This window comes from Martes martes (genome assembly GCF_963455335.1).
Source record: "Martes martes genome assembly, chromosome: 3".
NCBI classification, from domain to species: domain Eukaryota; kingdom Metazoa; phylum Chordata; class Mammalia; order Carnivora; family Mustelidae; genus Martes; species Martes martes.
In genome coordinates, this window is record NC_137890.1 from 183,869,313 (window position 1) to 183,893,177 (window position 23,865).

The following is a 23,865-nucleotide window of genomic DNA, read 5'->3' on the forward strand; positions in this document are numbered from 1 at the left end:
GGAGAAGAGAAACTGTAAAGATCAAAGCAGAAATCAATGAAACAGAATCCAAAAGAATAGCAGAACAAATCAATGAAACTAGGAGCTGTTTCATTGAAAGAATTAATAAGAATGATAAACCCCTGGCCAGAATTATCAAAAAGAAAAGGGAAAGGACCCAAATAAATAAAATCATGAATGAAAGAGGAGAGATCACAACCAACACCAAAGAAATACAAACAATTATAAGAACATATTATGAGCAACTATACACCAGCAAATTTGACATTCTGGAAGAAATAGCTGCATTCCTAGAGACATATAAACTACCAAAACTGAACCAGGAAGAAACAGAAAACCTGAACAGACCCATAACCAGTAAGGGGAGATTGAAGCAGTCATCAAAAATCTCCCAACAAACAAGAGCCCAGGGCCTGACAGCTTCACAGGGGAATTCTACCAAACATTTAAAGAAGAATTAATACCTATTCTCCTGAAACTGTTTGAAAAAATAGAAATGGAAGGAAAACTTCCAAACTCATTTTATGAAGCCAGCATTACCTTGATCCCCAAACCAGACAAAGGCCCCATCAGAAAGGAGAATTACAGACCAATATCCTTGATGAACAAGGATGCAAAAATTCTCATCAAAATACTTTGGGGGAAATTGGAGGGGGAGACAAACCATGAGAGATTATGGACTCTGAAAAACAATCTGAGGTTTTGGAGGGGCGAGGGGGCGGGAGGTTGGGTAAGCCTGGTGGTGGGTATTATGGAGGGCATGTACTGCATGGAGCACTGGGTGTGGTGCATAAATAATGAATTCTGGAACACTGAAAATAAATTTAAAAAATAGAGGTGCCTGGGTGGCTCAGGGGGTTAAAGCCTCTGCCTTCAGCTCAGGTCATGATCCCAGGGTCCTGGGATCGAGTCCTGCATCAGGCTCTCTGCTCAGCGGGGAACTTGCTTCCCTTCCTCTCTCTCTGCCTGCCTCTCTGCCTACTTGTGATCTCTGTCTGTCAAATAAATAAATAAAATATTTAAAAATAAATAAATAAATAAGAATTTTTTTTAAAAAACTAAAAAAAAAAAAAAAAACACTAGCCAATAGGATTCAACAGTGCATCAAAAGGATTATTCACCATGACCAAGTGGGATTTATTCCTAGGCTGCAAGGTTAGTTCAACATCTGCAAATCAATCAATGTGATACAATTCATTAATAAAAGAAGGAACAAGAACCATATGATACTCTCAATAGATGCTGAAAAGGCATTTGACAAAGTACAACATCCTTTCTTGATCAAAACTCTTCACAGTGTAGGGATACAGGATACATACCTCAATATCATAAAAGTCATCTATGAAAAACCCACAGCGAATATCATTCTCAGTGGGGAGAAACTGAGAACTTTTCCCCTAACATCAGGAAAATGGCAAGGCTATTCACTATCACCACTGTTATTCAACATAGTACTAGAAGTCCTAGCCTCAGCAATCAGACAACAAAAAGAAATAAAAGGCATCTGAATCAGTAAAGAAGAAGTCAAAATCTCACTCTTTGCAGATGATATGATACTTTGTGTGGAAAACCCAAAAGACTCCACTCCAAAATTGCTAGAACTCATACAGGAATTCAGTAAAGTGCCAGGACATAAAATCAGTGCATGGAAATCAGTTGCATTTCTTTCCTTTTCTTTTTTTTTTTTTTAAGTATTTTATTTATTTGACAGAGAGAGAGATCACAAGTAGGTAGAGAGCCAGGTGTGGGGGAGGGGGGAGCAGACTCCCCGCTGAGGAGAAAGCCCGATATGGGGCTTGATCTCAGGACCTTGAGATCATGACCTGAGCCAAAGGCAGAGGCTAAACCCACTGAGCCACCCAGGTGCCCTCAGTTGCATTTCTATACACCAACAGCAAGACAGAAGAAAGAGAACTTAAAGAGTCGATCCCATTTATAATTGCACCCAAAACAGTAAGATACCTAGAATAAACCTAACCAAAGAGGCAAAGAATCTGTACTCAGAAAACTGTAAAGTACTCATGAAAGAAATTGAGGAAGACATAAAGAAATGGAAAAATGTTCCATGCTCATGAATTGGAAGAACAAATATTGTAAAAATGTCTATACTACCTAAAGCAATCTATACATTTAATGCAACCCTATCAAAATACCATCAATTTTTTTCAAAGAAATGGAACAAATAATCCTAAAATTTATATGGAACCAGAAAAGACCCTGAAGAGCCACAGGAACACTGAAAAAGAAAACCAAAGTTGGTGGCATCACAATTCCAGACTTCAAGCTCTATTACAAAGCTGTAATCATCATGACAGTATGGCACTGGCACAAAAACAGACACATAGATCAATGGAATAGAATAGAGAGGCCATAAATGGACCCTCAACTCTATGGTCAACTAATTTTCGACAAAGCAGGAAAGAATGTCCAATGGAAAAAAGACAGTCTCTTCAACAAATGGTGTTCGGAAAATTGGACAGCCACATGCAGAAGAATGAAACTGGACCATATCCTTACACCACACACAAAAACTGATTCTAAATGGATGAAAGACCTCAAGGTGAGACAGGAATCCATCAAAATCCTTGAGGAGAACACAGGCAAGCAACCTCTTTGACCTCAGCCATAGCAACTTCTTCCTAGAAACATCACCAAAGGCAAGGGAAGCAAGGGCAAAAATGAACTTTTGGGACTTCATCAAGATCAAAAGCTTTTGCACAGCAAAGGAAACAGTTAACAAAACCAAAAGACAACTGACAGAATGGGAGAAGATATTTGCAAACGACATATCAGATAAAGGGCTCATATCCAAAATCTATAAAGAGCTTAGCAAACTCAACACCCAAAGAACAAATAATCCAATCAAGAAATGGACAGAAGACATGAACAGACATTTCTGCAAAGAAGATATCCAAATGGCCAAGAGACTCATGAGAAAGTGCTCCTTATCACTCGGCATCAGGGAAATACAAACCAAAACTTCAATGAGATACACCTCACACTAGTCAGAATGGCTAAAATTAACAAATCAGGAAATGACAGATGTTGGAGAGGATGTGGAGAAAGGAGAACCCTCTTGCACTGTTGGTGGGAATGCAATCTGGTACAGCTACTCTGGAAAACAGTATGGAGGTTCCTCAAAAAGCTAAAAATAGAGCTACCCTATGACCCAGCAATCACACTACCGGATATTTACCCTAAAGATACAACTGTAGTGATCTGAAAGAGCACGTGCACCCGAATGTTTACAGCAGCAATGTCCACAATAGCCAAACTATGGAAAGAGCCTATATGTCCATTGACAGATGAATGGATAAAGAAGATGTGGTATATATATACATGGAATACTATGCAGCCATCAAAAATCGAAATCTTGCCATTTGCAATGACACGGAAAGAACTAGATGGTATTATGCTAAGCAAAATAAGTCAATCAGAGAAAGGCAATTATCATATTCTCTCTCTGGTATGAGGAAGTTAAGAGGCAAGGCGAGGTGTTGTGGGAGGTAGAGAGGGAAAAAAAATGAAACAAGATAGGACTGGGGAGGGAGCAAACCATAAGAGACTCTTAATCTCAGGAAACAAACTGAGGGTTGGTGGGGGGTGGGGGTGGGAGGAATAAGGTGCCTGGGTATGGACATTGGGGAGGATATGTGCTATGGTGAGTGCTGTGAAATGTGTAAGCTTGATGATTCACAGACCTGTACCCCTGGGGGAAATAATACATTATATGTTAATAATAAATACATAAATAAATAAATAAATAAATAAAAAGAGTCTCTCTGCCTTTCCCTTTGTCCTTCCCTCCTGCCACACTCAATCTCTCTCTCTCTCAAATAAATAAATAAATAAAATCTTCAAAAAAAAAATTCTTTCTACTTACTTTACAGAAAGTCTTGCATGCATCAATTATGGGCCTATATCCAGTGCAACGGCATAGGTTACCTGAAGGAGAAAAACTCAACTGTATTACTCAACTAACCTAGAGAGCGGCACAGTCTGCCAAGTGCATCACGAAAGTAAGAACCCCCATCTAAGAAGGCCCCGCTGGACATTTCAGTCTATGTAATGTACAAAGTCTGATTTTTCTCATCAGCAACTTGGGATATTAGGTTGAGGGTTCTGAAGTAGAGCTGAACAACCCAGTAATTTGTGTTTTCTCTCTGTAAACAGTTTCATATCTTCTGCTTACGATAGGTGATCAAGGAACACAGTGATTTCAAGCTAAAAACTTGGTCTACACAAGACCATTAGCACATTCAAGAGCTAAGCTTCAGCTGATAGGTCAAAGACTTTTTGTAGTAGCAAAGGCAATTATTAAACTTCGGAAACAACCAGGCACACATTTATAACAAATCATTAGGGCAGCATTTCTCTTACAGTGGTCCATAGCCCACATTCACCCCCACACCCACAAATCTGAAGTCTTATTAAAAAAATAAAGCCAATGTGAAGCAAGCTATCTGGGGTTTAATCCCATGAACCTTCACTCTTTACAAATTCCACCATGGAAGTCTTAAGCACTCTAAAACCTGAAACCCCCTTGTTCACATTATAAATAGCCGCGAGATCAAATGCATAACAGGATCTAAAGGAAATCAGGCAAGAGACAGTTCACGTGCTGCGTCTCTCCTTCCTACTTGCATTTGCTCTGGTCCTCCGTGTGCGCGGAAGAGCTACACTCACGAGCTCTACCCTCGTGTTCTCTGGCAGGGAATGGAAACAAGGTCCTTGGGAGGCAGGAGATGGACAGATAGATCCATGGACAGTTTCACCGGGATCTGGGAGGCTATTATTTTAAAAATTTGTTTAGAATCTTGTAAATGAAGACTTCCTGCATCTACACACACTGAGCTGCTGACTTGGTAAAATCACTCTAGACTGGACACAGTTATTTGAAATATGTATCACCAAAAGATCTCAATCTCTTTGATCTCATGGTGTATTCATCAGAGTCCTCTGATAGCTAACGGGATCCTGAGAGCACCCCCTCCCTGGGAGAGAGTGATGGGAGAGTGGCATGTGGAGAAAGCTGGACCCTTTCCAAGAGTAAATGAATAAACGGGCTTTGTCATGTTTGTAAAAATAAGCAAATAGGGGCACCTGGGTGGCTCAGTGGGTTGAGCATCTGCCTTCAGCTCAGGTCATGACCTCAGGGTCCTGGGATTGAGCCCCACGTCAGGCTCTCTGCTCAGCGGGGTGTCTCCCTTCTCCCTCTGTCTGCTTCTCCCTCTCCTTCTGCCACTCCCCCTGCTTGTGCTTTCTCTCTCTCTCAAATAAATAAATAAAATCTTAAAAAAATAAGAGAACAGTAAAAAAGGGAGGGAGGAGACTTTAAAAAAAAAGATTTTATTTATTTATTTGAAAGAAAGAGAGAGAGACAGAGAGAGTATGAGCAGGGGGACAGGAAAGACGGACTGAGCCACCCAGGCAGGGAGGAGACTTTTATAAATCAAGAGAGACAAGAAATATATCAGCCAAAGGAAATGCGTGGATCTTGTCTGAAACCTGATTCAGACAAAGCAATTCTTCCAGTTATTGGTGGTACAACTTTAAATAAATTCTTCTCTCTAAACCTCAGTTTCTCCATATAAGACGTGGGGATAGTAACAATGCCTACCTTGCACTGGTATCATGAAGAGTAAATGAGACAATCTTTGTACAGCATGAATACAGCACGTGGCACACGGTGAGTGTCTACCGTCACCTCTGACCATCGTCATTATTAAAACAAAAGCACATGTATATATAACCTACCACCAAGGGCTTCCGTTATCTGCTCCAGAGAAGGCTCTGGATGGTTCCTCAGCAATGTGTAGATGGACATCACCATTCCAGGGGTGCAGAACCCACACTGCGTGCCGTGACACTTGGCTATCCTCTCCTGGAAGCACAGCAAGATTAGAAATGCAGAATCGTGGGCCCTACCCCAGACCTACCAAATCAGAACCTGTACGCTGACAAGATCCCCGGGCAACCTGTCTGCACAAAAAACTGGAGAAGAGGTCCTGGAAAATCCTCCTCATCCCAGGTGTCTCCTTTTCTCAGACTGGGTGGCCGTGATTACTGGTCCTCGACTTTCATTAAGGGCTCTCAGCCTTTGGAATCACCAGGGGAATTTAAAATTTCCAAGGGCCAGGAAGCAGCCCAGACCAAGAGCACAGACCTGTATTTTTTAGATGCTCCCGTGGTTTTAATACATAATCCAGAATGGGAATCACGGACATAAGGCTCACCCCCTTTAAGTCCCTCAGAGAAGTGAAGCAGATTGCGCGCACGTTGAGAAAACCGAACCAAGCCAAATGCCCGAGTGCCTTGTAGCTGCCCACGATTACCCTATCGCTTCAGCACACAGGAGTTGGCAAAGTGCAGCCATTAATCCACAAATCAGTCAAGAAGGAAACACTGCCTCTTTCTCTACCAAACCTTTTCCCTCCCAGCATTTTCTCTTTGGAGTCTAAGTTCAAAGGTGCTGCCCCATGGTAGAAGCTGTCTTCTGGCTCCATTGCAACCCCAGGAGCTCAGCAGCACTAGATGAAATGTTGTCTCACAGCCGTGAACTGTCTCCTCTCACAGGAGCGTCCAGGCAGGACTTGCTCCCTCTAAGTAATGAGGTTTCACAGGACATAGACAGGACCCGACATTCCTCAAGCCCAGGGAACATGAGGTGTGGTTATTCTCTATGTTGCCCCTATCTTTCCCCTCTTCGGTCCTCTCCTCGTAAGTGACCTTCAGTAACCTAGACAAAAACAAGTAGCAACAGCTACTTTTTACGGGCAACATATAAATAATTGAAAGGGCCAGAGGTCTGAGGTGTCTCTTCCTTTGAGGTGGAGTTCCAACAAGGTGCTGCCTTAGGAGAAAAGTCTCCAAATTTATTAAAACCCCAACATCTGTCTTTTGAACGAGACCTACATTTAAAAAATCTTTTTTGGAGATGAGATTTTCATCCAGCTTTAAAATCAGGTTATTTTCCATTTTGTGGAGGGGGGAAAGGATGAAATTATAACCCTCAATACATACGGCCCTCATTTCTTTGAATTTGGAAGATGTAAAATGGATAGGTCCCATCCAGTTAGAACATGAAAACCAAACACAGCAATGTTGGGGTTTTCTTCCAAAAGAAAAATGCCTCTATTCTTCCAGAAGCATCTTTCTAAGAAATCAGTTGTAAAACACACACACACAGAGCAGGTGTCACTCCTGGCCTCGAGCTCGGTTCCATGTAGAGGCAGTGACCAAACAGCGGGGCTCAGACTGTCCTACCGCGTTAACCTCTGGGCCTTGCTGCACTTTCTGAAGCACTTTCTTCTGGGGAAGAAGCCCAGCCTTACCTGAACAGGATGAATCCTGGCCCTGGTGCTTCCTATGCCTTCTATTGTGGTGACAGCAGCCCCGTACAGGGAGCAGATGGGGATCAGACAGGCATTGGCGGCATGATGGCTTCAGAATGCAAAAGGGAAACGCAAAGTAAATTGTACCCAGTGGGAAACAGGCCTGAGCATTCACCCAGCACCTCCAATATGGCAGGTTTTGTACAACGTCTCAGGCATTGCAAATACTTTCTATCCTCAGCTCATGCCCAGGTTTTAGAACCAAAATATACAGGTTCCTAAACGGTACTGCATCCATACATATACACACACAAAAGAAAGATTGGAAGAATATTATTCATTTATGATTAAATGTAAATATTTATTGAGTGTCTACTATGTGCCAGGCAAAGTTCGAGGCACTAGGATTCATTGGTCAATAAGACATATAAAGCTCCTGTCCTTGTAGAGTATATATTCTAATTAAGGAAGATAGACAATACATATATATGTAGACCACACGTACACACATAAACTGAGAGAGGAAGAAGTCCTATGAATAAAGTGATACAGGTAAAGGGAATAAGGAGTTGCAGAGGTGAGGTGGGCACTGCTATTTATAAGTTGATCAAAGAGGGCTGACTGTGTAACATTTTTGCTGGAACCTGAGTGATTTGAAGGAGGCAGACATGAAGGTTTGGGAGCAAACATTCCAGGTAGAGGGACAACACATGCAAAGGCCCTGAGGCAGGAATGGGCTTGGGATGTTTAGGAACAGAAAGAAGGCCAGTGAGGTTGGAGCACAGTGTATACAGGAGAAATGGTGGGATTCCTGATTGAGAGACACACAAATTAGGTAATTGTAAGGCTTCATTTAGAAACTTGTAAGAGACCTTCACTCTCATTATAAAAACAAAACAAGCTGTATAAACTATATAATTATAGTTTTTTAAAAACTCATCAGATGCTGGGTATGTAAAGAAACTTAAAGGACCTAAACTCCATTAAGTACAATCCCTTTGTAAGACAAATGAGATGTAGCTGTCCCCATCTCTGACATGGATGGAGGGAACAGAATCTGCCTTAGACAGGAGTAAGGAGAAAGCATGCCAATTTTCAACATATTTTTAATGTGGGCTGATGCAACAAATTAAAATATAAAGATGGACTACACTGTCCCCAATCTCTTCCCCACCAAACTTCACTGAGTGCTGAGGGTAATACTCTAAAACTAGGGGTAGGGAAGGAGTGCTCCAAAACAAAAACAAAAACAATAAAACCACTCCATGCACACGGACTTATTTGAGGAAGTTGGGGGGGAAAACAGGAGAACCGACAGGAAACTGTAAGCACTCAGGCTTTGCAGAGTGTAGGGCAGTTGCCACCCTCCAGAGGCTGAAGACAGCGAGGCATGGCTATAAGAGATCTCCCAAAGCAGGGAAGTGAGATGGTAGAGCAAGAGAACTTCTTGGTGAGTCAGAAAATGGGCAGCCAGGCTCTAAAGCAGGGAGGGATCACCCAGAGTTCAGGAAGCAAGTGACCTGGCTGTGGAATACAGGTAGATCTCCGAAATCTTACCACTGCTCAGATCCTTAGCCCTCATCTGAGATCTGCAGAATGATGTAAAATGGTTTAAGATATGCATGGCTGGAGTCCAAAAGAGAGAAGTGGGGAGAGAGAGGAGGAAAGTGAAAGGAAGGGAGAGGAAAAAGAAGAGGAGAAGGAGGGAGAGTGAGGGAGGGAGGAGGAAGGGGGAAGGGAGGAAGGGAGAGAAAGAAAGATAGTAAATATTTGAAGAGATGATGGCTTGAGAAGTTTCCAAAGCTGATAGAAGACATCAACCCACAAATCCAAGAATCTTGGCAGACTTAAAGAAGGATAAAATTCAAACACAAAGAGAAGATGTTAAATGTAATGGGAAACCACTGGTGATTTTTAAAGTAGGAGAGTGTGATGATCTGATTTATGCTGAAAGTGATCTCTCTGACTGATGTATGGAATCATCATGGTGGGGGCAAGGGTGGGAGCAGGGACATTGGTCAGTAGGCTGTAATAGTAATATAAAAGTGTGATGATGCCGTCATTCTTCTCTGCAATTTCAGTCCTTCCTTCCTTCCCAGACAGCACAGGGAGTCAGAGAGCCTCTCCATTTTCAACAAGGGATTCTCTGACCATATGTTATCCTCGTTGATGGTACATTTTCCCCCTAACCCATTCACATTGTGGGGACCATGTCTCTCTTGTGCATCACTGTACTCCCAGTGCCGACCACAGTTCTTGTTGCATAGTAAATGCTCCTACATATTCATCAGGTGAAGGAATAAAACAAAGTTCAAGACTTCAAAAATACAACCATGTCTGGACTTTGCTGTAAGGTACCTTATCCTCTTGGTAGTGGGGGTGTATCGTGATATCATCACTGTGCAGGCACCACAGCCACCTGTTCCACAGCCGTACTTCGTTCCTGTGAGTCGAACTGGAAAAAGCGTGGTTAAAGATAATGTGTCTTCCAAAATTCTCTTCCTAGGATAGCTCTGACCTTAGAGGACAACATCATCAAAAATCTCTTGAACATACAGTTAAGTTCGAATGATGTCTTAGCTGCTATTATTCAGAATCTTGTAGAGTCCTGATTTCCATTTGTGTACTATATGTAGTCTCTTCCCTTTCAAAACAATTGGACATCATTTTACCAAAACAGGGCCAAACTGAAAAAAAAAAAGTCTGTACATATAAAGGCCTGAATATTTGAAAGTATGAGTATGTTGTACATTTATCTATATCCTTATCTGTATCTTTGATGACATACAAAGTAAAATGTTGAACTGTATATCATTCTTGGAATATTTGTGTGTTATTATCCATGTTGACCATATTTCTCTGCTTCCCAGTGGCAAAAACTGCTACTTGTGTATTCATATCTGTTCTCTCATTCTTTTTTGGTAAAACAAACTCCAATTTTTAGCCACACACATGGTTGCCCCCCCAAAAAAAATACATTTTCTCAGCCTCTTCTGCAGCTGGGTGGGGTTAATGACAATGCTGGCCAATGGGACGTAAGCATAATGCTGTGTATGACTTCCGGAACAAAATGTCCTCAAAAGGAGAGGGGTGCCGCCTTCTTCATCCCTTACTGCTTCTTATTTTCTGGAGTTCAGATATGATGGCTACACTTCAGTTAGCCGTCTCTGACCATGAGGAGAAAGCTGCCTGCTGAGGAGGGTGGGGCAGCAAGACACAAGGAGCTTGGCCCTCTAATGTGGTTGGGACATTGCTTCACTAGCCCTGATCCACCTACCTCTGGGATTCCTTTACGTTGAGCGCAACAGCCATGCGGACGTGTTTCACAGACCTCCTTCAACATGGAGGGTAAATGACCAAATGACCCAGCAGCTGCATTTTGTTTTCTCTCACCCCAGTTTTCATTGACTCCCATGACTCCCATGGGTTTCACTGACTCCCATGACAACCATGACCCCTATGGGTTGCTTCCCACCAATGGCTCAGTGCTATGGAGAGACATGGGAGTCCTTGTCAGCCACCCCTCAATGGCTTTGATGTACGTGCCTTAGACTGCCCAGCAACCTTAGACCCTCCCACTCAGCCTCCTCACCCACTCCTCTTTACGGTAGCACTTGCATTGTGGTCTAATGCCTCCCTGAGCCTTCTTTAGCTCCCTATTTCCTTATACTCAGGTATTTTCCTAATACAACCCTAGCACATTTAATCCCAGTTTTGATGTCTTCTTCCAAGAGAACTGAAACTAACACAATGAAAAAGGAATAAACTTTTAACTTCTATCTTATTTACTGCAATTTGGGATTTTCTGTAACTCACAAGTGAACCAAAACTTAAATATTACACATTAGTACCACAGATAACCGGAAGTAAGTGTTCATTGTTTTTCTGTCCAAAGATCTTGAATGACTTTCAGAACATTGTTATTGATGTTTTTTGAGTTGTGTACTCTTTGGGGTGTCTCTCTCCCTCTAGAAGGAATAAAAATGTACAAATTCCCATTGTCACATAATTCTGCATAAAATTTAGTGGGGGTCTATAGACATCAGGAAGCCCACTGGAATTCATGCATTGCAGGATAAGAATCCATTCCTCACATGATTTCATTTAGGAAGTTTTTCTAAGGTAACACTTTTAGGTTTAATTTCTCCATGGTTCTTTTATTTTCATTTCAGGAGATTTCTGTGCTCTTTTTTCCTAATGGGCATGATGATTAGTTCTTGAAGATAGAATGTCAATATTGTGACTCTTAATTCTAAAGGATGCTTAATTAAGCCCTTTTAAGATTTGCTTTAATTCCCACTGCTAGTTTCTCCATTTTATACTACGTATTTAGTGCCAAAACAGAGATTAGAAAGAATTTGGTTCTTCTGACAGCCACAACTGTGCACTGCCTACAAAACTGAAATGTGGGACTTTCTTTAAAAAGAACATAAAACCATAATGGTAGGGAATATGACTCACTGTGGCTCTAAAAAGATATTTGAAATCTCACCTGATGAGGATATCAGCACTATACAAACACACACACACACACACGCACACACTCAAAGCAAAGCAAAGGATACGCTTCTTCCTCAGATACGGTAACAGCATTGTTTCAGGATCAACATTTTCTTCTATTACCTGTACCAAAAGGAAAAGGAGAGTATTAGACATAAAATTGAGAGAGCTGGTGTGATATTTACATTGGCAAGCTCATGCTAATTTGATGGCAATGCACGTTAATTAAATCTTCTACTCATATCTTCAATTTGATTAATGTTTATGGAACACCTGTTATATACAAATCATCTCTCCTAAGTGTAAAGTCAAAATCTTGAACCCCAACACCTGTTTGCTGCTGTCCTTGGTCCTGAATCACCACTGTTTTCTACCGCCGTGGTTGTTCCTACCAGTAGCAACACTAGGGACTCCCGTCCAGCTTCTCCTAGAAAGTCTGATACAGGTCACTGGAAAGATATTAGCAGAACAGCATACGGAAGAAAGAGTCGTGGGTGACTGCCAGATCAAAGAAATAAAAGAGAAAAGTTATATGCCAAATAATACAAAGACATGCAAGAAAGGATACACTCAAGAAGCAAGTTTGTGTGGGCAGCCTGGCAGCACAGAAATAGCAACCAACAGAAGGCAGGACTGAAATGTCATGAATGGTTGTGTTTTCCAAAGTAATCATGTTTTCTCTTTTTTAAAAAAGATTTTATTTATTTATTTGACAGACAGAGATCACAAGTAGGCAGAGAGAGAGGAAGGGAAGCAGGCTCCCCACTGAGCAGACAGCCCGACACGGGGCTCAATCCCAGGGCCCTGAGATCATGACCCGAGCCGAAGGCAGAGGCTTAACCCACTGAGCCATCCAGGTGCCCCATGTTTTCTCTTTTTTGAATAAAACTTTGGATTTCTTTTAGAGTCACAGAACAAAGAGAACTATGCTTCGCTTCACAGTCTCAGAAGTAGAGTTCATCTTTCACCGTGTTATACTGCTACCCTTTTGGGAAGTAGGTGAGGAGGAGACATATGCTTACTCTATGGATGTCTCCTCACCCTCAGTTCTAAGTGACCATATGCCAGGCAAGGTGAACCATATGCCAATTACCAAGGTCAGATCTGTGTCCTAGAGGAATCTGCAATATAGTGAGAGGTGTGATTGTCTGTGTGTGTCAGGGGGGTACGCGTACCCATATTGTAATGCCAAAAAAAAAAAAATTGAAGTGCCCCTCCAGGCATCCCCAATTTAAGAGGCCCTCAAATGAAACTCTCTATTTCCCAAACTTACTCTTTCCCTTCTTTTCACTAACTTGTTTAATAGCCTCACCATCTGCTAAGTCATCCTAGCTTAAAAACTTGAGCTACTTTCAACTTTTTATTTCTTTCAATCCACCGCAATCAGTGTCACCAAGACCTGTCACTCACACTTCCGAAACGATTCTCTAAACAACCTTCACTTCTCCTGTCACTCGTCAGGATCAACACTTACTCCCTCTTGCCGGAATAATGATCAGAGCTGCCTAACGTTGTCTCCTGCCTCCATTCTTGGCACCCACACCACCACTCTTCATACCACTGCTGGAATGACCTCTCTAAAATCCAAGTCTGATCATCATCTGCATCTGCTTTAATTCAACACTGCCTCCTGGCCGCCGAGTCACCGTGCTGGGAATTCCTAAAACATTCAGGGCGCCTGTTAAGTGACATCCTTCTGGAATCCGAATTTCTGGGAGAAGGAACACGGAAAGGTGCATCATGGAAGAGCACACTGAATGGGTCTTTGGGAAATTTATATTCTAGGTTCCTGGAATACAAGAAGGAATTCAAACTCCACGGCAGAACCTACAAGGCCCTTTCGAAAGGCTGCCCATCTCCCGCCATCAACCCATGCGTCTTAAACACTGGTCACGTGGGAGCACGGGCTAGGCCAGCAGGACTTTCACCATTCACTACATTTGGATATAGGATTCCTTCAGAAAGTCCCCCCTATCTTCTTTACTTGGCAGAATTTTGGACATCATTCAAAGCCCTGCTCAAGTGTTCTCCTCTGCGGGGGTGCTGCCATTAAATATACCTTTCCTCTGCTCCAGGTAACCGGCTTCCCCGCGCTCCCATGGCCAATGTCCACATATCTGTCATAGAACTTTGGACTCCATGTGACATTGTGACTTATAATTAGGATTACATATTTTGTTTTCAGTCACTGTTCCTGGCACATAGCTCCTAAAATCCCTGGAATTTCCTGTATTGAGTGTGATCAAGGGGCCTGTGTTACGTTAATGGTGTACCTTTTGGAATTAACCTAATGGGAGCTTGTTGCCAGAAAAAAATAACCATGGAACTTTCAGTCCTGTCCCCTGATCTCCAGACAGGGAAGAGGGACAGACTGCAAGTTCAATCAGTTGCCAATGGCCAGTGATTCAATCAGTCATGCCTGTGTAAAATAAAAGCCCGTAAAAGCCCAAAAGGATAGGCTTAGAGCTTCCCGGTTGGTGAACCAGAACACATCCACATGCTACCTGTGCCAGACCCCAATTCCACGGGGTCAGAAGCTCCTTTGTTTGGACTCAACCTATACCTTCACCTGGCTGTTGATTCATATCCTTTAATACCCTTTGTAATAAACCAGTAATCAAGTGAGTAACTGGTTACCTGAGTTCTGTGAGCCCCTCTAGCAAATTAATCAAACCTAAGGAGGGGGTTGTGGGATCTGATTTGTAGTCAGTCCGTGAGAAGTACAGGTAACAACCCGGACTTGTGATTGGCATTTGAGGGCAGGGAGGGGCATTCTTGTGGGACTGAGCCCTTAATGGAACCTGATGGTATCTCTGGGGAGATAGTGTAAGAATTGAGTTGAATTGTAAAACATTCAGGGGTCAGGGGATTGCTTGGTGGTGTGGGGAAAAACCACCCACATGTTGGAACTGAGTGACAGCACTGTACCCTGCATCACAATTATCTGTGTGTGTCTAAGCCTCTCTTGACCCTGGAAGACACCACCTTCTGTTATTCTTCTTTGTGTCAAACACTGAGCGAGGTGCTGGGGATATACCATAGGGACATAATAAATGTTAACTGATTTTAATAAGTGATCGTGGTGTATACAATTTGCTATGGGAACACTGAGGAGAGAAGAAGGATTTCTCAGTCTTGGGGCATCTGAACAGAAGAAAAGAAAGAAAAACAGAGAAGTGCCAGGAATGATGGCAGAAACTCTTATTGTGTTTCTCAGCACACATTCTCCCTTTCTTTGTTCCTGCTGCCTGGAAAAGGGACGAAATGGCTAGAACTCCAGCAGCTATCTTAGACCATAAGGCACTATATATAACAACAGGAAAGGAAAACGAGAGAAGAAATCTGGGTCTCAGATGACATCATGAAGCGTCTGGACCAGGCCCAAAATATCTTTTTATGTAAAGTAAAAATGATTTGTATCTCGTTTGAACCACTGTTAGTTTTGAGTCTGTGCAATTCACAGCTGAAAGTAATCCTAGTTAATACATACGATGGCAAATTTTACAGAAGCCCGTTTTTAAAGACAAAACAGGACCTGAGTAGCTTAGATAACAAAAGAAGAGCATTTAAGTTTGAGGGATATTTGTGTATTTTTGGAAGGAATTAATGGAAGAAGCAGGCCTTGTTTGTTTGGGTACTTGTTCTAAGAGATGTCTCAAGAGACTGGAGTCTGGTTCAAAGTGCCACTGGCTTGAAATGTGTTTATTTTTCTTGATTTGGTGGATGGCCTATTTGGAATGGGGAGAGAGGGAGAAGGGATATGGCATGTACCCTGTCCTGGTAGGTCTTGGAGTGAAACAGTGAGATCAGGGCCAAAGCTGGCGGCTGGGGGATGGGAAGGGAATGAGGAACAGAGTTACTATCACTGACTCTGGTTTTGGGAGATGATGCCAGTTCTTGGATCAGGGTCATGACATGTTCCTGGCTCAGTACAGCCTTGAGTGTTGTAAGGACAGAGTCTGTCCTTCTGTATCTCCACCAGCTCTCTGTGAGATTTCAAGTTCATACTGCACAAGATTGAGAAATCACTTTCCTCTGTGTCCGGCCGGTGACTAATTCCTGAGGCATCTTCACCACCTCCAAGACAAAGGCAGAAAGAAAAGGGAGACGAGGGGGGCTGAGAAAGTGGCGAAAGCCTGGAAACTAAGAAAGGGGAAGGGATATGTGTGAAAGGACAAGGCTGAGAAGTACAAGGAGAAGGAAGAAGAGATGTGTTTGTGGGACCCAGTAGAGAAGAGTAATAATCCGCCAGCGTCCTTACAACAGAGGAGGAGGCCAAGGGGACGGGCAGTGAGGACACTTCTGCCTGAGCTTCTGGTGGCTTTAAAATTCATTTTAATTGTTGGTTCTCCCTGCCCGAGCCACATCTACTCCCCTCCACTTTTCTCTGAATCATTATAACCATTCCAGAAATGTCCTCTCTCACCTCTGCAGACCAGGGACCCAAAGAAAGACTCACTAACGGACAGCTCTTTCCAGATTCCTATACTGATCTCAAGACCTTACGTTTTGTGGAGCAAATGCAGCTCAATGACTACTTTTCAGCCCCCGCCGGCACTTCCAGGCAGGTCCGGCTCTGCACATGAAGCAGATTATTTTCTGGTGCAAGTATTCATAATTACTTCTACATACTGACTACTTGCTGTGTGCCAAGTACCTTGCTAACCACTCTCTGTGGAATTTAGTCTTTACCTCAGTTCCATGAGAGATGTTACTGTTATTAGCCCCATTTTGCAGAGGCGAAAGCTGAGGCTCAGAGATATGAAGCAACTTGCCTGAGGCCACAGAGCGGCCACGTGGCAGAGCAGAGAGCACAGGGTTCAAACCCATGACTCACTAGTTCCAAAGGCTCACACCTTCACTCACTATGCCTCGCTGCCCTGTAGAATAACATGCTTTAGTTCCTGAGTTGTGTTAGAGAGTTGCATCTCGGGTATGACTTATTTATGGCTGCTTCTCCCCTCAAACTCTAGGCTAAGATGGTCACACGTTCTGGGGGTTCCTTGTGGAGCACGTAAAAATTCAGACATCTCTCTGCAACTGTATGTCTGACCAATATGCAGTGGCCTTCCCTCTCGATAGCCTCAGACCCTGTGTGGTGACAACTTTTGGTGATCTGAGGGGATTTTGCAAAAAAGCACAGACTGGAGGCTAATCATATAACCTAGAGTCTCCTAACCGGCTTCTATACAATTCTATACATTGCTCAGGGCTCACCAAATAAGTGTGGTCACCATCTGTCCCCATATAATGTTATTACAATATTACTGACCATATTGCCTACGCCGTACTTTTCATCTCCGTAACTTACTTATTAACTGTAAGTTTATACTTAATTTTCTTCACCTATTTTGCCAGTCCCTCCAACCCCCTCCCGTCTGGCAACCCCCAGTTTGTTCTCTACTTTATGATTCTGTTTCTGTTGCTGTTTGCTTTTTTTTTTTTTTATGATTCCACATGGTATTTGTCTTTCTCTATATGACTTATTTCAAAATAGCCAAAGCAATCTTGAGAAGAAAAAAACAAAGCTGGAGATATCACAATCCGAGGTTTCAAGAGATTCCACAAAGGTATAGCAATAAAAATACCAGGTAACTGGCACTAAACATACACACAGATCAGCAGAACAGAATAGAGAGCCCAGAAATAAGCTCATGCTTAGATGATCAGTGGAGCCAGGAGAAAGTGGGCCAGAATACGCAATGGGGAAAAGACAGTCTTTTCGGTAAATGGGGTTGGGGAAACTGGGCCACTTGTTACACCACACACAAACATAAATTCAAAATGGATAAAAGACCTAAATGCAAAACCTGAAACCATAAAACTCCTAGAAGAAAACATAGGCAGTAATCTCTTGGACATCTGTCTCAGCAGCATTTTTCTAGGTGTGTCTCCTCAAGTAGGAAAATAAAAGCAAAAATAAACTGCTGAGACTATACCAAAATTTAAAAAAAAAATAGCTTTTTTACAGCAAAGGAAACCATCAACAAAACAGAAAGGCCTCCGAGTGAATGAGAGAAAATATTTGTAAATGGTATATCTGATAAGGGATCGATATCCAAAATATATGAAGAACTTAATACAACTCAACACCAAAAGAACTCAGATTCAACTAAGAGGGCCTCGGAGGCAAGTTTTTAATCCCAGAGGTCGTGTTTGACCTTAGACCCCTCTTTCCTGGTGATTTCTCTCTCTCACTTTTCTCAACAGTTCCTCATCCTCTGAACCAGAAACTTTATTCTATCTATGGGGTGATCAGGATTGCTTGCCAGGAATGACACACACACCTAACAATCTGGAAGGGAGGAGAAGGAAAGGGAGAGACAGCATGATTACTTTTCAAAGAAAAATGTACTCCGTATCTTCAGAGTGTACTTTCCAAATGATCACAGGACATTTGACCCACAGATAAAAATGAGCCCCTAGATAAGAACCAGCTTATTTATTTTTAAAAAATCAATAGAGCACAAACTGTTGTTAGCCATTATGTTAAAAATCCCACTGGAGTTCATTTAGGGGCAGGGAAGGGAGGATGAGGAAGAAGCTAGACTCAAAAACCAGTTTCCTCATTCACCCAGAACCCTCACCATCACCCACAAAGCCGCAGCAACCTGGCCCCTGGCCACATCCCCGGCCCCACCACCCTCCTTGCTATCCCTTAGCATGCAGAAATCCCCATGCCCGAGGATCTCTGCAGCCCCATTCCCTCCCTCTGGGATGCGTCTCCCAGATGTTCCCTCCTCACTTCACACCTGTCACTGCCCAAATGTCGCTCTTTCAGAGAGACCTAAACATCCATCCCACTTAAAATATCAGCCCTGTTCACTCTCTGTCCCTTCACTTTGCTCTAGGTTCTGTCCTGACACTTAACCACCTTTCCACTTTGCTATGGGCTTGTCGCCTGCCTCCCTAGCACACTGTAAACTCCGTGCAAGCAGGGACTTTGTCATTTCTGTGCTCTGTTGCCTCCCCTGAGAACACCGGAACCCTGCCTTCTAGAGCAGACCCTTAACAAACAGATTAAACACACATGTATCCCCTTTTAAACGAGGACCTGGGGCTCTCAAAGTTTAGGGCATCCCAGTAAGAGAGCTGGAACTGAATCCTTGCTTGTAAAAAGGGCAGAGATTCGTTTGCTCTGCCCTTCAGTCATGCAAAGAAAGATGTAATGCGAACCCTTCACCCCACTGCCAATTTTTACCCTCAGAGTAGTCCTCTGAGGGGATCCCAAGAGCCCCACTACAGATCAGAAATAACAAGCTCATGTTATCTAGTGCGGAACTCAGGCAACAGGGTCAGAGGAAGGTTTTATGGAACCTAGAACTTGTACAATTTGGGGAGGGGTCTTCTTTTAAGAAAAACACTACAAAACGACAAATATAAAAATAGGATCAGGCCCTTAGAAGAGGCCTCCAGTGAGAGGCCGTGATGCCTGACCTCAGCCTCTTGGTGTGTCCCTCAGGCCATTTGGGAAACTGGACCCAGGAGCAGGGACCCCCCTTGGCTTTGAAGGGGCTGGCACTGCGGAAAGGCGGGTAGCACGGCCCTCGCTTGGTCATCTCTTAAGGAAGCCCTTTTACTTTCCTGCCTCAGTTTACCCCTTGCAAAATAGTGCCAATATGCTGGGACAGCGTTGAGTGAACGGGGTTCACGGCCCCGTCGGGGGAGAGGGGTGTTTTCAGGGATGCCCAGGGGCTTTGCTGCCCCGCAGGGTTGAGCACCGCCGGGACCTCTCGCCGAGGCTCTGCAGACCCAGCCGGGTTTCCGAGAGCACAGACGCCGCGTCACCGCGGACGGCGGGAGGACCTTCAAGACCCCAGAACCCGCTTCTGGCTTCAGCTCTGCCAGGAACTTGCTGTGACTTGAGGGGGTCACAACGGCCTCATCCGAGAAGCGATAGGGGCCGTTCGAGCGCGTCCGCCGTTCCGCTGTGACCCGCCCTCCGCTCCAGTCGCTCCCGAGCCCCGGCTATAGCTCGCTCCGCGTCCACGCGGACGTTCCGCTATCCGCGGGTTTGAGGGGAAGATGCGAGGAGGAAGAATAGCCATTTCTTTTCCTGTTTGCGGGGCGAGGCGGGGTGGTCGGGGGTCAGTCGGGGCGTCTCGGAAGCAGAAGCAAAAGGAACCCCGGCGAGTGGGCCCCCGAGCTCCGGGGCGGTCGGGAAAGCACGGCCGCACGTGCCGGGTGAGGGCGGAGGTGCGCGCGGGGGGCAAAGGCGCCCCCAGCCCAGAAGCGGCCCCGGGAGCGCTCACCTTGCGGCCGTTTACGTAGAAGAGCAGCTCCGCCGCCCGCTCCATGCTGGGGGGGGGGGGTGAGGGGGGCGGCACAGCCCCGCACCGCGCCCCGGGTCGCCGACTGCGCTGCCCGCCGATCCTCCCCGGCAGCCAAGCGCCAAGACAGAGAGTCCCGGGGCAGACCCAAAACGCCGCGCGCCTGGCGGGGGAACTTGCCGGGATCCCAGGACGTCACGCGAGCGCTCCGGCCGCTCCGAGATCATTGGCCGGACCGCCCCCCCCCTCCTCCGCCTCCTCGCGCCCACTCCCCGCGTCCGCGCCGGCTCTCCGCCCCCGGCAGGTGCCGCAGGTCCCGGGGCGTCTCTTTGGTCGCCTTTCCTTGGTGCATATATTTTTTTAAAGATTTTATTTATTTATTTGACAGACAGATCACAAGTAGGCAGAGAGGCAGGCAGAGAGAGAGGGGGAAGCAGGCTCCCTGCTGAGCAGAGAGCTCGATGCGGGGCTCGATCCCAGGACCCTGGGATCATGACCTGAGCCGGAGGCAGAGGCTTTAACCCACTGAGTCACCCAGGCGCCCCTCTTTGGTGCATATTTTAAGTGGGTTTCCAGCCAGATGCGCAGCTCGGGACCAAGTCGGTTTGGGCGCCGCTGCTCCCACCACGTTCCCACCACACCCGGTGCAGAACTAACAAAACATTCCCATTTGTTCCAACTTGGCAGGAGAGGAACTTAAGAACAACCAGCGGTTTTACAACTCAATCTTAACAGTTTTAGAAATAACTATCCAAGTTTATTTTTAAAATCAAGAGCTATCTTGATGTAAACTTTTTAAAAAAGCTTTATCATTATTCACAGTTTATCCGGTAAATAACAACAGTTTATCCGGTAAATATGAACAGAGATACAAACATCCTGGAAATTTTTTTTTAAAGCAACTTGGAAAACACTGAAAAGCATTAATATAAAAATTATCTGTAAGCCTACGACTTAGAATTTACCAGTATTAATTTTTGGATTTATCTTTATATTTTTGAAATCTGCCTGTAACTCCTTTTATTTTTTATTTTTTTTTAAAGGATTTTATTTATTTATTTGTCAGAGAGAGAGAGAGAGAGAGCGTGCACAGGCAGACAGAGTGGCAGAGGGAGAAGCAGGCTCCCTGCGGAGCAAGGAGCCCGATGCGGGACTCGCTCCCAGGACGCTGGGATCATGACCTGAGCCGAAGGCAGCTGCTTAACCAACTGAGCCACCCAGGCGTCCCTGTAACTCCTTTTAAAAACTCAGAGCCGAACTAGTTATTTTCCACATTTGTTTTCACTTAACAAATCTAGAACACAGGGGCGCCTGGGCGGCTCATTTGGTTAAGCCTCAAGACCTTAATTTCAGCTCTCCTCATCTCTGGCCTTCATCACAGTCGGCTTGTCCCTCTCTGTCTGCCCCTCCCCCACTTGCTCGTGCTCTCTCTCTCAAAAATAATTTTAAAAATCTTTAAAAAATGTATTTCTAGGGGCGCCTGGATGGCTCAGTGGGTTAAAGCCTCTGCCCTCGGCTCAGGTCATGATCTCAGGGTCTTGGGATCGAGCCCCACATCAGGCTCTCTGCTCCCTGCTTCCCTCTCTCTCTCTCTCTCTGCCTCTCTGCCTACTTGTGATCTCTGTCTGTCAAGAAAATAAATAAAATCTTTAAAAAATAAATAAATAAATAAGTAAAGAAAAATAAAAAATAATATTTCGAAAACACTTCCCCATGTCGTTTTGTTTATGTGAACACAAAATTTTGTGAAAATTTCCAAAGTGTGTACATAAAAGTGAGGGTAAAACTAGCATTGCCATATACCTCATTGAGCTCTGAGAATGGTCAATATTTTTCCATATTCACTTAACTTTTTCTAGAGTATTTTGAAGCCAATCTCATAAACATTAATTTACCCTTAGGTACTTTAGTATACATTTTTCAAAAAGACATTTCCTTATGTAAAGTGTCGCTTTTACACCTCACAAAATATTTTCTTAATATCCTCAAATTTCCCAGAATCCAAAATAGTTCTTTACACTTGATTTCTTTGAATAAAACAAAGGCTATTCAATATATTTGTTACTTTTCTCCTCAGTCTGTTTTAATCTAGAACAGTCCCCTCACCCAATCCTCCTTTTAATGCTATTAACATGTCCGGTCAGTTGTTCTCCAGAGCACACTACATTTTATCATGGCTGATTGCTTCTTTTGGTGTTCTTTGTTCTTCCATCCTACTTACTACCTACACTGTGCCCGATGAGGAAAACAAAGGCAAGAGAAATGTAGCCTCAATTATCTCTCCTTATAGTTGGCAGCACACTGATAGGTACCTAAAAACTCTCAGAGCCTGACTTTCCTCAAGAAATCATGGCAGCCTCAATGCCTCAATGTTTGTTTTATTAAAGACTAAAAGCAACTTTACCTTGAAGCTAGCTCAATCTTCAATGTTCTGTAGGACCTTGCTTCCAGCCTACAGAAATTCCTTAAAAACTTAATGTCACCTCACCTCCCTCCACAAACATAAAATGTATATAGCCAGTCACTCCTCACGCTCACAGGTCCAGCTCTCTCTGTCCATGGGTCCTGTCCCCATGCTATAATAAAATCACCTTTTTTGTATTAAAAGCATCTCAAGAATTATTTCCTGGTCATTTGCTATTGGACCCAAGCTTCAAATCACAGCATTCTGGCACCCGGTGTGAGGCTCACATCTTCTCATCTGGATTCCAAGCAAGAGGATAGACTGGGTAGGGGAGAAGAGACCATATGATCAACTTGATTAATAGAAGGAATTTAAAAAAGGGTTCTCTAAGCCTGTAAACTTTGATCAAATTCAGGAAGTGACTCAAGGAGCTGGTGAGAACCCAGCTCTATTTCAGGGTCATTTAATAGAAGCCATCCATAACTACACGAATCTGGACCCTGAGGGAACAACTATATTAAACGTGCAGTTTATAAGTCAGTCAGTACCTGGCACCTGCCGAAAACTGACTAGAATGGCTTTAGGCCCTCAAACTCGCGCCCAGAGCCTACTAGGGGGAGAGATGGGGGTGGGGCACCTGGGTGGCTCAGTGGGTTAAAGCCTCTGCCTTCGGCTCAGGTCATGATCTCAGTGTCCTGGGATTGAGCCCCGCATCGGGCTCTCTGCTCAGCAGGGCGCCTGCTCCCCTTCCTCTCTCTCTCTGCCTGCCTCTCCGCCTACTTGTGATCTCTGTCAAATAAATAAAATCTTCAAAAAAAAAAAAAATAGAGATGGGGCCTTAAAGCAAGGAAAGGACCAGAGAGTTGTACTGCAGGGTAAGACGCAGGCCCACATATCGGCCGGCGCCTTTGCAGACCCCCCACGACACCAGAGGAACCAGGGGCCAAAGGGAACCCGGTATCAGGCAAAGGACCAGGTAGGACCCTGTGCTATGGATGTGACCAGACCAGACACTGAAGCAAAGAATGTCCGAACAAAGGCTCTCCCCCCAGGTCCATGTCCTGTCTGTTAAAGAAAGGTGGGGGGATTGGAAGAGAGACTGACCTCATCTCCAGAGAGAGAGAGGAAGACAGGAACTCACTTCCCCACCAGAGAGCAGGAACCGTGATGGGGCCTTGAGGCTGGTCCAGCTCCCTGTGACATCAAGATGACCGAGCCCCGGGTTATCCTGGATGTGGAAGGTAAGTCTGTCCACTTTCTTATCCCCACAGGGGCCGCTGACTCTGCCTGTTCTCATTCAGCACTCTGGCCCAACTTGTCGTTCCAACCATAAAACTGTTGGCATAGAAGGGGAACC

General features: G+C 44.3%; 1 protein-coding gene across 1 annotated transcript in view; it reads right to left on the minus strand.

Moving 5' to 3' along the window:
* Positions 1-20,341, minus strand: part of LOC308340373 (aldehyde oxidase) — an 80,195-nt gene extending 59,854 nt beyond the window's left edge. The window contains exons 1-6 of the mRNA XM_080799521.1: positions 20,087-20,341; positions 11,900-11,957; positions 9,693-9,789; positions 7,335-7,443; positions 5,758-5,884; positions 3,884-3,945 (exon numbers count right to left, since the gene is read on the minus strand). Of these exons, the coding sequence (XP_080655647.1) occupies positions 3,884-3,945; positions 5,758-5,884; positions 7,335-7,443; positions 9,693-9,789; positions 11,900-11,957; positions 20,087-20,131 (498 nt within the window). The 5' untranslated portion in view covers positions 20,132-20,341. The remainder of the gene's footprint in view (positions 1-3,883; positions 3,946-5,757; positions 5,885-7,334; positions 7,444-9,692; positions 9,790-11,899; positions 11,958-20,086) is intronic.
* Between the last annotated feature and the right edge of the window lie 3,524 nt (positions 20,342-23,865).